Genomic DNA, 16669 nt, shown 5'->3' on the forward strand with positions numbered 1-16669 from the left:
AGTTTTTTCCCCCCATTCGTTCCCATTGACGCATTGCAACTAGAAAATTAGAAATGTTCTTTTCTTTTTAGAAAACTGACAATAATGAGAACGAGCCGCATGCCAGAGACAAGCCTACAGGCACGGCCAGAAAGACGCACACACACTCCAGTTATTTGGGATTTTCCGTGTTCAGCCATCTGACTAACAATCGGACTTTGGCGGTCCTGGAGAACACTCTTGCCTGATATTGATTGGCCTGTCTGCGCTGAGACAGATGAATGCATTAGTACCCAGCTCACCCTGCCACTGGAAATATATTAAGTTCATGTATTAGGCACCCTGTCTGGTTGCCATGGAGATGCACCAGGAGCGAGGGATCGGGGAGAAGAAGGATGGGGGAGTGGAGGGATGAGGAGGCGAGTGGGGGATACAGGATGCGATGAGGCAGTTGAGTTGATTTGTAGTCCTACTCCCTCTTCGTTTATTTCTGTCTGTCACTCGAGCGTCCGCTCTTACCTCCGTCCCCTCCTCTCCCTTTGTCTCATGACTTCAGCTTCTTTTCGCTTGAAAAAAAAAAAACTGTCTGAACTTTATCAGGAAAAACATTCAATTTTCACCTCATCAATTAATTTTGTTCCTCTTTTGTTCTTCATTTCCCCCTTTTGACTGGCTCCCGACTCGCCATCTGTCAATTTCCACGGCTGCCTCGTTTACTGAAAATTAAATGAAATTCTAATTTTACTTGAATTTTCTTGCCAATCTTCCTTCTTGCTTTGTCCTGACACATACCTAGCCGCTTAACTCCCTTTTATCTGCCCCTCTCCCCCTCATCTGCGCCACCTCCCTCCTCGGCTCACGCCATCTCTGTGCTCTGCAGTAAAACTGGTGCATTGAGGCAGCAGGAAATGGGGAATAGAGACAATAGAATGGAGGAAATACAGGAGATACTGTCTGCTCTCAGACCCAAACACAAACCCCACGAGCTCATAGACATTCGGATGTATGTAAAATTTGTCTTTAAGGCTCTCAAGTTGCTCTTGCAACCTGAAGAATTATGATTTCTTCACATGTTGTCACCGTGGAAGCTGGATTTGAAGAAAAACAAAAAATTTTGCTCAGTTTGGAGCTCCTGCTAAAAATATGCATGGCTGTTTTGTGGCTCGCAAGTGTTAGTTTGCTGATTTGCCCCTCTCTGAGCTGCTATATCTGCTTTATCAAGCCGCAAGTCAGTGGTCGGCTGTGCACGGGCTACATTGTGGAAGAGACTAACGTCAACAGCGTGGACGAATGCTTCAGGATGCTGGACCGCATATTCAATACGAATGAGACAGTGATAGAGGCTGGAAGAGTGGGTAGGGGGCAAGCGGTCTATTTGTCTTTTAATTCCAGCAAAGCAAAGATGTGATGTGTTTCCCCTCTGCAGCTGGAGGTTTAGAAGGCAAGCTGAAGGAGATCCTAGAAGCAGAGATCTTACCCATAGCGAGAGAGTTTCAGGCAAAGTGGATTATGGGTAACTACAACACCTCCTCCAGTATGAATGAGTTGTTAAGCGAGGTCCGGAAATTAGACGTTTCCGAAATGATGCCCTGAGGCACTGGATTCACCTAGATGTTTTGAGACAAATATCTCCTGTCTTCCTTCTCCTCCGTCTACCAGACACTGTGTATGAAAGCAGGTTGCAGAAAGCAGCAGACAATTTCATTGCAGCTGCCTCCAAACTGCCTAGAGGTGAGACATGGGCTCTTACACTTTTCCTTCATCTCTTCATCTAAACTAAGGCACACGTTGAATTATCACCACTCCCTCTGATCTCTTTAATCTCTCTGTGATAATCTAGTTATGTCGACGCAGCCTTTAAAACACTGTGCAATAAATCAAATCATGTGATGAAGAAAACCTTTCATTTTTTCCCCTACAGATACTCAGTGTATACCTCCATGTGGTGAGTGCCAACCTGTTTATACAATATCCTTAAAATAGAGTGCAAAATGACAGTGCAATTCAAAATACATACAATTTTGTCATGCGGCAACTACAAGCCAGCACAAAGTCGTGCAGAGAAAGTAAAAGGATTAATTAGTTTTCTGCAGATAGCATCCAGAAGAACAAGGAGGTCGATAAAGTTATTGAGAAGTTTAGGTTTTAAAAATATCCCAAGCTTTGAAGGTCTCACTACACACTTTTTCTTCCATCGTTTGAAAATGGAAAACGAATTGCACAACAGCAAACAAAACATGGTCGTCCAGCTTGGCTAGCAGGAGAGCATAACAAAGTGAAGTAACCAAGCGCCTCGTGGTAACTGGAGGAGCAGCAAAGATGCAAAGTTTCACATTTCTTTACAGTTCAACTATTAATTTTCAACTCTGAAAGAGCAGCAAGACAGTTGACTTGTTAAAGGAAAAGGCTAAACATTTTCCCTCTGCAGTGTGCCACGAGCAAACATGCTTTAGATGAAATGTAAAAACTAACAACCCGAGCTCAGCACCTGCTCTGTGAAACACGGAGGCAGATAAAAATGGATGGCACACTTTCCAGGTTTATATTTTTTAATACAAAAAAAATGAAAACAATCAATCATTTTCCTCCCAGTTTATAATTACACACTATTTTGATCTGTCATAAAAAAGTTGGGGATCACAACAAATAACCCCGTACTAAAACACTCTATGCATTAATATAAATTAATACGCAGAGTGGAAACTGTCTTGAAACCATCGCAGAGGCGAACATCCCTGGTCCTCCTTATCTCCACTCAAGATACAAGAGTGACTGCTTTGCAAACTGCAGCCAATAGCGTGTCAAGCCCAGGTATTTCAGCTCCCCAGGCTGCATTTAGCTCAGACATTCTTCATGACAAAACCCACTCACAGGTGAATTATCTGAAAATAGGTCAGTTGTGTAGTATATGTCATGTCTTTTCCCTCTCGCACGTTCACATTTTACCCAAATTGCTGCCACATGATGGATTTTTGGAAATGTTAAAAGTTTGTTTTTAATCAGTTGTTATCAACCAGTTTTTTTTGTTGTTGTTGTTGTTATGTAAGATGAAGCTAACAGCCAATCAGGGAGAGATCAAGACCAAAAGTAGACATCTACCCTCTGAAACTAGCTTCACTCGTACTGGTGTTTTAGGGGTTCATGTGAATATTATCTGATGAACCTGTAAATTTAAGTGGTTGTGATAGGAAGCTGTGTCTGACTAGTGATCTTCCTTAGTAAAAGAACAAATAGGGCAGTGAAAAAATAATGAAACTGCAATTACCTAAACAACAGTAGTATTTTTGCTTTAACATCATATTTTAAACTTATTTGACATGTTGTACTCTTAGAATATCAAGCAGGAAGATCACCGGTGGCACATGGCTTCCTTCTTCCATTTCCTCTGTAAATTATAATTAATTTAGTGTAAATAACCACCCAGTGCAGTGATTATAGGGTCATATCTCTTTTTTGTGATTTGCATAAACCTCTTTGATGTTTCTGAGATTTGAGGTGTTTTAAGACGGTAGAAGTTCACTTTTCTTCCTGACCTCTCTCATACATTAGATTTGGGGAATCTGGATTTATCCAAAATAAAGACGTCAAGTGATTTATCTCCTGCAGGTTTAAGATATCACCTGCTCATCACCGATTAATTTTGCCTCCTGTAACGCTAGTTCCATGCTTCCAGGTTTTCAGAACATAGATGCCGCGTACAACTGCGACACCTGCCAGTACGACTCCTGCTTATTCCCCCTCGACTGTCCAGGTGAGAACGTAATTCACTGCCCGCCCGACAGATTTTGTTACATCACAGCTAAAGAAGATGTGCTAATCCAGACTTGACAGATCCTTAAATAACTATATTTTCCCCTTCATAAATCCTGATCCCTGAAATGCTCTGTGTTTGATCCTTCAAATGCTCTTAGCTAAAAAGTCAGGATTTGAAAATGAGACAGTGGAAAGGTTTTATTTCCACACATTATATCTTTTTGCACAGAGCCCTCGAGGTTCTCTTTAAGTCGATGACTTCTTTATGCGGGGTGACAGCCGACTCCCACACACGGCGGTGTTCGTATCACCCCTGTACAGCTCAGCCAATGTTTAGCATATCATCACTTTTGCTGCACTCCTCTGAGACTAGGCTTAAGTATTATCATTAAGGAAGGCTCAGACTGCAAGCGCTGCCCTCTGTGAACGTTATCTGTGTGCGTGTGTCTCTGTCTGTGCGCTTGTGGGTGGCTATATGTTTATTTCAGTTGAAGAAACTGAAGTAATGGAGGGTAGAGGAATCGAAATGCGCTGCGATGTGCCATTCGACCTGCCAAATGATATCGAGGTGGTCTGGAGGTTTGCAGAGCAGGTACGCTCAAACTACAGTGATCTGTGTATGTCCAGACTCTCAGAGGATTAGCTCAACATCTTCTATGTGATCATTACGTAAAATTATAAGTAGATACTTCTAGGAACAGGTTTTTGTAAAGCCCAAAATTATTCATACCACAAGTAGATTGAAAGTAAAGTTTAAGGTAATATTTTAATTTTAGCAGCATATTTCGTCTAACTCAAAAATAATAATTGCACTTTTTTTGCAAAGATCTGGCATTCACGTAAGGCAATACTGATAGATAAAATAATCAATCAAAGGGGACCAATTTAGGCTAAACATAACTTTAAAAACATGCTTAATAACTATAAGAAGTTGCAAAATTGTTCACAAGGCACACTTACAGACATATGAGTATTAAAATAATCAAGAAGAGATTTAAAAACTCATTGAAAATACAAATTGTGAAAAAATAAATAAGTTTAAATTTTTTTTAGCAAAATTATTCTTATTGAGTATCATAGTTGATCTTTAATAAAACTAAAAGGTGGATGGGCATCTGCTGCCGCTGATAATAGGAGTAATTCCACTTTCAACCATATGGATCTCCAGCTAAAACAGATTTAGCTTCAGAACTGGATGACATTTCCATTTTTCACTTTATTTGAATTATGTCTGAAGCAGATTGTTGACCTCAGCCTACAAATGTTACAAAACTCTTTACTGAAGATCTTTCTGCAGTCTGAATCATCTCCTGCAGATCAACATCTGTATCTTCCTCCACAGTTCAAAACGCAGGAAACGGAGCAGTTTAAGGAGGTGACTGCAGGACCCGACAGGCTTTACTTCATTTCATCAACCAGCTCTCAGCATACGGGCACCTACCAGTGTGAGATTTTCTCAGGCACTCGATCCATTGTCAGGCTTTACTTCTACATCACAGGTAACAGGATGTGCCAGATGTTCAGTGGTAAAATAGAAACTGAGGCTTTTATGTTAAATGGGGGACATGTGACTGTTTAAAGGAAAGTTACGTAGATTAATGCAGATTTCATCCCTGTTTAGATCATGTAAAATAATAAATAAATATTAGTGCAGAATATTACACACAGCATTTTGCTGAAGTTTTACATACTTTTCTAATAAAGTTATTCTGATCAGTTGGACTTAATATTATCATCAATTGTCTGTTTATTTATTGTAAATGTGAAGACAAAATAAGAACAACTCTACATCAGATGAATGGGATATATAGTTATCGCTTTATGAAATGAGAAAGAATCTAGAACAGATATGACACGGAACCAGAATCATCTTGGATTTGCTACGATTTGTGCTAAAAGCACTTTGGCAATCACTTGTTGGTGCTTAAATATCACTTTTCCCTCTGAGCTAAATTACAGTCACCTTGAAATCATTAATTGAAATTTAAAGAAAATGTTTTATCCACCTTTAGAAAGTTTACAAACATAAACAGTATGAACATTTTCACAAATTATTGGAAAGCCTGGTTCCTTAGATCCAAAATGTTCATTTTATCTGCAACTTGAAAATTGGAAATCCAAAACTCACTTACAATATATTTTATAGATAAGTAAAAAATAAACATAAACTATGAGGTTTTTCACATTTTGTTCCAACATAAACACAAGTATCAAAGTATTTGCTGGGATTTTAGTTGCTGGAACTTATGCATCGGGTTTTGTTCTGGACTTTGACTGGACCAGTCTAACACATGAACATGGTTTGACAACTTCTTCTTCATGCCACTCTTCCCCAGAGGCCAGGTCTGTGTTGCACAGCGCTGATAGTTGTCCTGTCTATTAAGTCTCCACCTAATTATAGTTATTTGTTCCTTCATTAGGTGATTTTTTTTAAAATAAATTGGTCTAGTTTTTGTTTCAGGGTGTCAGAAACAAGGACGAACTGAAAATTCACACTACGCTTTGTAGATTTTTATTTGCTAAAGAAAAGATTAAAATTTTTTTCTTCTCCTTCACTTTTATGTTCTGCTTTGTGTCGCTTGGACCTTTGTGATTGTTGTGACAAAGTGTGAATACTCTTTGCAAGGCGTGTAGCTTGAAAAGAGATAAAACATACACTGATGCTCCCATCAATGTTTTTGCATATCTTTCTGCGTCTCTGTGTCTTTAAGTGACGCCCCGGCCTGTGGCAGGCCACACAGCGCTGCAGGGGATATTTGACCTGTCTCTGCTCCCAAGAGGGCAGTTACTCACCGCGCCTGGTGCTGCTCCTCACTTCTCCCTCCACCTCCTCCTGTTTCTTCTCACCACCTGTCTAGCCTCTTCACTGCTGCTGCTGTTCGTCTCCCTGGGGTGAAGACAAAGCTATTATTTGGACAATACGAGACATTGGCAACAATCGACACCTGTCCATTTATTAGTCATATTGTATCTTTGTCATTTGCCGTTTCAGGTTCCTGTACTGGTTGTCGGTATCGGAGGTAGACCATCCTGTAGCAGATTCGGATGAAGAAGATTATTTTGGTGTTTCAATGTTAGCGATATGAAAAGGAGCGGCTTGTATTAAAAACGTACATAAAGTACTGGATATTCTCTGACGCATTATGTCATACTTGGATGTAGACGTGTGTGTAACTCTTCTCACCACTAGAGGTCAGGATACACATTTTTATTAGAATAATTGACAGTGGCTTTCTGTATGCATAAAGCATTAAAACGAGCTGTTTTAATTAAAGTGCAACAAATTTTAGTGTATAACATGAGATGTGACTTTGTGAAAGTACAGCTCAGTTTATGCATATTTAAATCTACTTTTTGAATTCCTATGCCATCTAATAACTACAATCAGAAACAGTTTCTTTAAATATAATTAAAACATCAACAAAATGATAGATTTACCTTTTTTTAATATCTGGATTAAATCTTAAACTTTTTTTGCTCTCCTGTCATGTGCAGTGACAAAATCTGAGGTCACGTTTTTCCATTGATTACGTCTTTTATGGCCTTGTTTATTTTTGTTCATTTAACTTTCCCCCTATTTTGATATACTCCAACTATAATAAGCTTTAGTGAAATGCACGTGAAGGAAAATAATATATTTTTTTTTATCAAAGATAGTTCGTCTCGTCAGAGTTGATAGGAAAATGTATGGAGTTAAATACTTTAACATGCTGTCCTGGAAAACAGCATGTTAAAGCTACTAATGATATGAGACTAAATCAGTGGAAGATTCGCCTTCCAGCAATTAAAAAAACACTAAATATACAGCCAGAGATATAGTGGAGTGGTTTAAATCAGAGCAGCACGTTTGTGGGTTGGAACGGCCTTGATGTTTGCAGACATTTCTAATCTGATTTTATTGAGCCGAAGTTGTTTTGCAGAGAAGAATAGAGAAAACCTTCAGTCTTTCAAATGAGCACAACTGGTAGACATGTCCCAAAAGACTTTCAGCTGTAGTTCCAGTGAAAGGTGTCTTTAAAAGGTATTCACCAAGTAGGTGAATATGCAGGCTGAATACAAATAGATGCTGCAATTTTAAGATAGTTATTTGCAAGAAAAAAAAGAGAAAAAACTTTCAAATTGTGTTATCACTTTCCATCCATCTTATAAATAAGTGCCACTGCTGAAGTTTGCTGTTGCAATGTAACAAAATCTGAATATATATTTTTGCAAGGCCCGGTATCTTTTCCTATTTGTTACTCATTGGTTGTGCATGTTTGTTTGGCCATGACGTTTGTATTTGCTATCCTAAAATGTTTTCATTGTTTTACTTATCAGATCAGACTTACAGATCGCCAATAAGTCAAGGAGCCCACAACAGATAGAGGCACTGAATGATATGTGATAACGTACATGAGAACGTGTGATAAAGACAAGATCCTGCTAGATAAAGTGCAACAACAAAATGCATAAAAAGTTACTGAGATGGAAGTAAAAGTACGTAATGGTTGAAAGCTGTTGTCATGGAACGACTTCATAACCTGGCAGAAATTTTAATTAAAAAGGGAGGAACAAATTTCACTCACTCAGTGAAGTGTGCTGTCCTGAACTGTGCAGCCTGGTTTGCTTCTGGATACGTTCTGTGCTAAAATGATAAGGTTTTCCACATGTTTCACCAGTAAAAGAGCAATTTCATACTGTAGCCTAAAGATCACCAGGGGGCAGCAAAACACAGCTTGTCTTGTAGTCTACTCAATAAACAGCAGTCACACATTTTGGAGGTTTCTACACTTTGCTTGGATTCATCTTTGAATTTTGTGATGACATTAGTTTCATGTCACATCCAGACTGTGACCCCGAGATGATCTGGTTGCTAAAGACAACACTCTTAAAACAAATCTGAAAAAGGAGAAGTACTTCAAATTGCAAAACCGATAATTTCCAAAAAGAAATGTGACAATTCAGTCATTTGCTTAAACATTTTCTGCAACAAATTAATCACTCAAAACTGCTCAGCACAGAACTGCTGAAGCGCAGGTTCTGTGTCCCGAGACCTTGTCAGAGATTGATGAGACGCACGTGTATGTGAGATCAGCCTGAACAGAAACAAATCTCAATTCTGGAAAAAAAAAAAAGTCAGGAAACAATTAGAAATAAATTGTACTAAATTATCTGATTGCTTAAAGTCCTTACACTTGAATCTTTCTCATTTTGGGCAAAAAGGTTCCGATTTCTACCATGTATCATGCAAACAATTTATTTTTTGTGAGTTATGGCAACAAAACATCCTCGATTTACAATGGAGTCACAACCATCAGGTGCTTGAAACAGTATCAGTAATTTACGTCATGAGGTTAGGCGAGGGCGTTAAGTTGGGATGTTTACAGTAGGGCTGGGTCACTGGATCAGAGGGAAAGGCCAGGGACCAATCCTCAAAAAAAGAAAATATTATATAACCATGTGAATGGAGAAAAATACCACCCTGGTATTGATGGACCTATCTATAATATGTGAAAATCTCCAAACAAAATAACTCTATAACACTTAAAAAGTATTCACCGTATCATTGTATCTTCCAAGAAAACAGACAATTTTTAAGTAAATATATTGTTTTTTTCATCTGCCAAAATAATAATAATAAAAAAGTTTACTTTCTTTAACCTCTTTGAAAATGCCCTTTCTCCTCATTTCAGCTAAACAGCCCTGACAGTCATTTTGAGTGCTTATGCTGGTGTATTTTTCAGGCACCGATTTTCCTCATAAGATCTAAGAACTTGAGAAAATGACCTTGGTTTGTGAAGTTTCAGTTTCAAAATGTAATTTGTTGAGAAATTACATTTCTGTCAAAAGCAGCATTTCAGGCAGAGTTTTAATGTCATTCTGCTTTTTAATAGCTGTTTTTAAAATCTCCCTTTATTTTAAGTGCATATGTATTTTTTCATAGCCATACTTTAGTACTTTATGCTGCCATAGCATCCACATGTTGTCCACAGAGATGGTTACTAACATTTATTAATTTATTTGAGTACAAATTAAAAAAATAATTTAAAAATGTTAAGAGTTGATTTACTGCACCATACTTTTTTCAAAACTTTTCTTGGGTGATAATATTAAGTATCGCTACTTGCTTGAGTTTCTGAATACTTTATCCTCTTTGAGTCACTTTACTGAATGAAGAACAACCTCGTTTTAAGCAAAAATGCACCGGAGACAACAGTTTAGCTAAAGTGAAACCTGTTTTTCAATTATACTTTCTAGCCTGTTATGCTGCAATACTGATCTTATCTTCTACAGAGCCATTGGCGAAACTTCAACCCCTGAAACAGCAAGCCCCAAATATTTTCCATATTTTAACAATTAATAAACTGTCTGTGTTTATTGTTAAAACTATGGAAATATGCTAATGCTCTTACAAATCACGCGCGAGTGAATGATTTCAGCAGGTGTTTAATGAAGGTGTATGTCGCGACCTGTACCTTCAGCAAACATTTAATTCATTTGTAATTGGACTTTGACTTTGTTAAAACATTACCTGGATGAAGTTTGGCGGCTCATTGGCTCCCACTCTCCCCGGAGGAAGACTGCCTGCCTGCCGGGTGGATGTTCCTGTGACACACCGGCGTGTGCGGAGCAGGAGGGCGACGGAGTCTGCAAGGCTCCGTCGCTGAGCTTTTTAGGGACCTAAGATTGATTTGATAATTATATATCCTTGGTAAATTATTTTTTGATTCCAATGAAATAGAAGACATCTGGACAAGCAAGCAATTTGTTTTTATGAGTATCTGGGGAGGCACTCCTCCCTTGCCCCTGGTTGATTCTTCGTCGACTTGATTTTTTCCCACTTTTAAAACATGTATTATGACAAAAAGATTTTAGTCCTGAATACAATAGGTGGAGTAAATTCTTGACAAAACCCATTTCTACATCCTGTAGAAGAACATTGTGTTTTACCCGTTCACAAGACGTAGATCCAATGGAAAAACATGAGGAGGTCTCTAAAAACCGAACGTTGTGTATAAAATTTCTCAGAGTTAGTGAGGCTCACTGTAGTAAAAAGCGGCATTATTGATAAGCCTGCAGCAACACGTGCAGTCAGAGTTGATGTGCAATCAACTTTTATACCATCTGGTATAAAAGCTGATTAATAGCACCAACAAAACGAGAATTTACTGAAGTAACTCAGTTCACGAAGTGAAACACATTAGAATTGATAGATTAATTACATGTAGACTAATGTTTTCAAGCCTTTAAATCTGTTAATCATGATGATTATGATACAATATGCTTTTGAATCTGACAGAAAAATGTCATTGCATATTCAATAAATATTCCAATTAATTTAATATGACCGCACCTACTGTTGAAATTATCTCGTAAAATAAAGATATGATGACAAATATCAGTTTACTAAAGTGTTTCATTTTGTAACAACTATGTACAGCAGTAAAGGGTTTTTTACTAATATGCATACAGTTTAACCTTATGAGAGTAGATTAAGATATTTAAGAGGCTACATTTGCCATTAAAATGCTCTTTCTCAAACAGTGTAAAAATAATATCTGCAGCAGGAGCAATGACTTTTTACACAGGACAGATGGACACATCAGGTCCTGTATTTTTCGAAAGAACCCAGAACTTTCTTTCTTTCTGCAAGGCAACACTGCCACTGTGGAGCCTCAGCCTATCAGCATTACTTGGTATTTAAACAAAGCATGAGAATACAGAAGGTCAAACAATCTTGCTTGTTGAGAGGCCTGGTAGCATTAGATTTATGATTGCAATATAAGTCCCCCATGGACAGCACACCTGGAGCTCCTCATGCGATGGACTGGTTCGTCACAGGGCAAACATAGAGATACAGCGCAGCCGTGCCTGCATTCTCACTAATAAAGTCAATCTAAAGGACCTAAGGTATGTAACTGGAGTACCTGGAGACAGCTATGCAGGTATATCAGAGCACTTGAAAAACCTTGGAAAAGTTTCAGCTTTCTGTTTTCTCTTTTTCAGAGCTTAAGACTAAAGTTTATTTTAAATTTGAGCCACCTGTATGTGCGGATTGTCCTAAGTCCTAGATAAAAAACGAGCACACTCACACCGCTTCTTGCTGAAGTGAGTATGAACGTCTTCTTGGTGGAAAACACACACGATGTGAGCACAGAGTAGGATCCGCGGGGCCTTATAAAGCTCTCGTGGAGATCCTAAAAATAGTCAGACGTGACTCAAAGCTTTTCATTTAGCAAGCAGAAAGTCGTAGTGTTTCCACTGGACCGTCTGCTTGCCAGGGCAACTGATCCTTGTGTCAAAACAGACCGGAAATATAGGAAGTGTGGGTGTGATTTTTCTTCCCCACATGTCATGTTAGTCATGGTGGGTGGATGCTCATTTAGTTTGGATGTTTTTTACGTCAGAATATTGAGGATTTCTTTCCTGGGGATTCCGAACCAATTCCCTCTTCCACCATAACGCTGTTTGCCCACCCCTAAGCTTTTGAGTGAAAAAAGCTCCTCTAAAATGTCTCATTGTTGATAAAGCCATAAATCTCTGTTTTCTTTAAGAATATTCTATTGATATAAGAGGTGTTGTTTCCATAAGCTGCTTGAGAGTTTTGTTTATCTTCAGATTTGCCCATAAGGCTGACGTTAATAAGCTCTTAATAATGTTCACCATGTTATTAAGTGTGTAAATAATTGGATTTCTTTATCGTTTGAAGTACGTTTTCTCTTTAACTCCACCAGACCTTCTTCTAATACAACACGGTAAAATTAGTTAGCATGTTCTTGCATTTTACAGCCCTGATATGAATAAATAATTAAATATGTAATGTTTTATCTTTGAGAGAAAATGTTGGTTGTTACCTCATTCATCAGTCAAATATGTCCAATACTGGGAGGGGCCACCTTTAAAGGATCTGCTGCTCTCCAGGTAACACAGTTCAGCTTTCAGGATCTATTGGACTCCCTGATTTGACGGGTCAGGCTTATTCTGGCAAGTGGGCAGAAATATGCAGCAGTTCTTTATATATATATATATATATATATATATATATATATATATATATATATATATATATATATATATATATATATATATATATATATATATTTGATAGTGGGTTTTGTTTAAGCACTTAAGTTTTCCACGTTGCTCCTCAAAGGTGTTAATTTCGCTCATGATTGCAGTTTCCAAAGAATGAACATGAAATGAAACCCTTTAATAATCCCTTACAGATGCCCTAATGAATCTCTAATTGTAATGACAGTCCACAACTCCACAACTTTTTCCTCTGGGATTCCTTGTAGTGACTTCATGCTATTTGGGAACAGCTGTGCCCTCTGAATAAAGCTGGTCTGTTTCTTTAAACTATGTCTTTTACATAGTTTCCAGTAAACGATTCCTGCTTCACCAGTATGACTCTTCACTCTGCAGTCGACCCACATAGACCGTGCCTGTAGATTTTAAGCTCCATAGTTCAATGACAGGCTGCAAGCCAAAAATCACAGAGTGATCTAACAGGGTTCCGATTTCTTGATTCATTCACTTCTTACGCACTGAATGAGTGTCTCAAACTTTCTCTCAGCTCCTCTACTCAAGTTTCTTTCCCATGCTCCTTTAGGTACATTTTACTTTTATATAATGCTGGAAAAGTAGAAAACAAATAAAAAGCAGAGCAAAAAAATTATGTGGAAAATACTCTTTTGGAAATAATAGAGAAATACCACACCCAGAAAAAGTTGTTTTACTGTCTTGCTGTAAGAAAGTTAAGTCGCCCAATCTACCAGAAGTGTTTCTTTCTTCTTTTGTGCACACCATCTTATGGCCGTATAACACCATCTGGAAGGGATTATAAAGTCAGTGTAGCAGACATGTTTGCGGAAAGTGTTGTCATCCTCAGAAATGATCCAAGAGGTTCTCACAGCTCTCGCAGTTTGAAGGAGGAAAGGTCAGGGCAACCAGCTGAACAGCGCTAATGGAATGGGACTGATAAAAGTGTGGGGCTCCAGATAACCCCACGTGGTTTTTGAGGTTTTGCATCAGACCAGGCAGCTGACGTAGGGAGCCCCAGACAGACAGGGTGGGAGAGAGCGAGTTAACTTCAAACAGAAGACGGGAAGTGATTCTTTGCTTTGTCATATAATTAGTTTGCTCCAAACTTCTCCTCCCTTTCTGCTTTTCCTTACTCATAATGGGTTTAAATGTACATAACGTCTGAGAGCGTTGAAATCCAATTGGACTAAAAGATGGTAAAAGACACCAAACTCCAACTGCTCTTGTGAAATCTGATGAGTAATGTTATTGCTAAAGTTGAGAAAAAACTACTTCTCATTTGGGAAAAAAATCAAAAAAATCTAGCTGACCAAAAAGTTTTTTGGTCAGCTAGACCCTGACCCTGACCTCTGATGGAGGTCAGGGTCAGGGTCTAGCTGACCAAAAAGTTTTTTGGTCAGCTAGACCCTGACCCTGACCTCTGATGGAGGTCAGGAGTCAGTTTGACGGTAAGTAAAATCTGTCCTGAAATGACAGGACAGATTTTATGGAGGTTCTCGGTAAAGTCTTCCTCAGTGTGCATGATGCAAGTTTAAACGTTTATCTGTTTTTATTCCAGTTTTCAGTTTATCCCAGCTTTTTATTCCAGTTGTTCTAAACCTTTTAAGTGGCGGGAAATTGAGGCATGTTTCTAATTTCTTGCAACCGTTTCCTGACGTATAAAGATCAACACATACAGTTACATACACCTTTTTTCTTCAATATCTGAAATTAAAGCAGAACAAACATGTATTGTTTTAGGTTAGTTAGAATTTCCAAAATTATTTAGATTTGCTACACACCACAATAATGATGAAAAAAAAAATGAGAGTCGAGATTTATCTAATTATTTCTTCAAAATCTGAACTTTACATAAATTTACTGACTGCATGGCAGGGGTCGGACCTTTTGGGTTTCCTTCCACAAGCTTCTCACCACAGTTTGCTGCAGTGCTGGTCCTTTCTTCCTGACAGATCCGGCATAACTGAGTCAGGTTTATAGGCCGCTTCGTTCGCGCTCTCTATTTCAGATCCACCCTCAAGTTCTCCGTTGAGTTTAGAGCTTCGTGATGCTGGCGACAAAGCATTTACTTTGTTCTTAAACCACTTTACAACCACTTTAGCGGCATATTTAAGGCCATTATCCATTAATAAGACCAATTTGCACTTTAACCTCCAGGCTGCTGTATTTGCTTCACTGTTTCCATATAATGTTCTTTCCTCATGATGTCATCTATTTAATGAACTGCACCAATTCCTCCTGCAGCACCACAACATAACACTAGTTAAAGTTGCTTCTCATCTGGGAATACTTGGAATGTATTTAAAGATTTTACTTGAATTTTTATCATTTGGATTAAGACTGCCGTTATAGCTTGGTATCATGAAAATGACTGATAAAAATACTGAATTTAGGCACATGGTGATATGGTTTTATTATTCCAGACACGGTCTTAGTCATCTGGGAATATTTTGGAAGTGTTATCTGAATAGTGATATTATGCAACGAAAGTACTTCCAATAAATAGTGTCAGTTATAAAAAAATAATAATAATAATTTAGCTGGAATTCAGTGTTCAACAGATGAAACACTTTCCAGCTCTAATGTAGTCATGGAAACAATAATTTAGACTTTCTTAGTAGCTGATTTCTATCTTAATATTCACCCTTTAGTCGTCATTTAACAATCTGCTTTGAGTCAAAGAAACTGGGAATGATTTTCAGGAGTTTGCCTCATTTGGGAGATCACCTAATTTTTCACAGAAACCGCATTGAGTGTTACACACACAAAGCAAAACCCTGGGGTGTTTTTTTTTCCCACTTGAAAAATCCTTCGGTGGTTCAAGGCAGTTTCTTACGTAATTATTTCTTATTTCAAACTACATGTAGAAACATTCAAATCAATACTGTTGTCCCATTACTACTGTCTGTAAGTAAATGCAGCAATCTGAATTGTTCATAGTGATCGCTTCCGCGTACTGATTTGAAAGCTTTGTTTCAAATGTTTTGCGGATTATGTAAGTAAGCATCATCCAGTTCTCTGAAGCCATTTTTGCTTGACCCGTAACGATGTGGATTAGACTTGTATGAACATTGTCATCTGATCGTTTGCATGTTTGGCCACACTGGGCTCTCCAAAGTAAACCTTTTGTTTTGAACAAATGAAACTTTGCGTCTGAGTCATTCTAGGTTTTTTTTGTTTGTTTATGTTTGAAATCCTTTTCTAAGCTGGTGGGCATGGGAGAGATGCAAAGAGGCACAGATGTCTTCTTGGAAAGTTATACTGGGTCTCTGCGGTTTATGGCGCTCATCAAGTTGAGTAAGGCCTGGTGGTAACCACCGATGTGTGTATCGATATATGCATCCACAGGGGGCTTTGGGGTACACCTTGCTATTACCAAATTGGGCCTGTGTCTGTCTTCCCAACTGTGCAAGTTTTTTTTTTTTTTTTTCATTAATTAATAAAGGGTGTCCAAAACTTATCTCAAAGATTCTCACTCCAACTCCAAAGCTCTATGTGTCTGTTGTTCCTTAAAATATATGTGAACTGTTGAAATTAAAATGTGGTCACAGAAATTTCATGGTGGTCCCAAACTCTGACAGTCGGGAAAAAGTCAGTCATCCTCTATGAACACTTGAGCATAAGCTAAAAAAAAAAAAAACTCATCAAACAGCCCTGACATTAGTATAGCTGTGATTACAGTTGTGTTTGTGAAGTCAAAAGAAGAAAAACACAAAGTGCCCTAATCATTTCACAGCAGAAGGTTTTCTGCTTTAAAGAAAAAAAGGACACATCTACAACAGACACCACATGGTAAAGCACAGAAACCAATTCACTGCTGTACCTGTAATACCGAGAAGTCCCTCCAGGGGGTCAATCTGTGAGCCACAGAGTCAATGGTAGCAGACAAATCGAAAAGCAAAATCACTGCTGA

The 16669-nt window shown here is 38.3% G+C and overlaps 1 protein-coding gene across 1 annotated transcript; it reads left to right on the plus strand.

Moving 5' to 3' along the window:
• spaca6 (sperm acrosome associated 6) lies at positions 1-6859 on the plus strand. Its single transcript, XM_014989396.2, has 9 exons — positions 1-1334; positions 1406-1492; positions 1639-1710; positions 1901-1924; positions 3653-3730; positions 4221-4324; positions 5075-5231; positions 6444-6624; positions 6725-6859. Exons 1-9 carry the CDS (start codon positions 1037-1039, stop codon positions 6816-6818), a joined length of 1095 nt encoding a protein of 364 aa, XP_014844882.1. The 5' UTR covers positions 1-1036; the 3' UTR covers positions 6819-6859.
• The last annotated feature ends 9810 nt before the right edge of the window (positions 6860-16669 follow it).

Source organism: Poecilia mexicana, unplaced genomic scaffold, assembly GCF_051168715.1.
Source record: "Poecilia mexicana isolate PSO_F unplaced genomic scaffold, ASM5116871v1 scaffold_16, whole genome shotgun sequence".
NCBI classification, from domain to species: domain Eukaryota; kingdom Metazoa; phylum Chordata; class Actinopteri; order Cyprinodontiformes; family Poeciliidae; genus Poecilia; species Poecilia mexicana.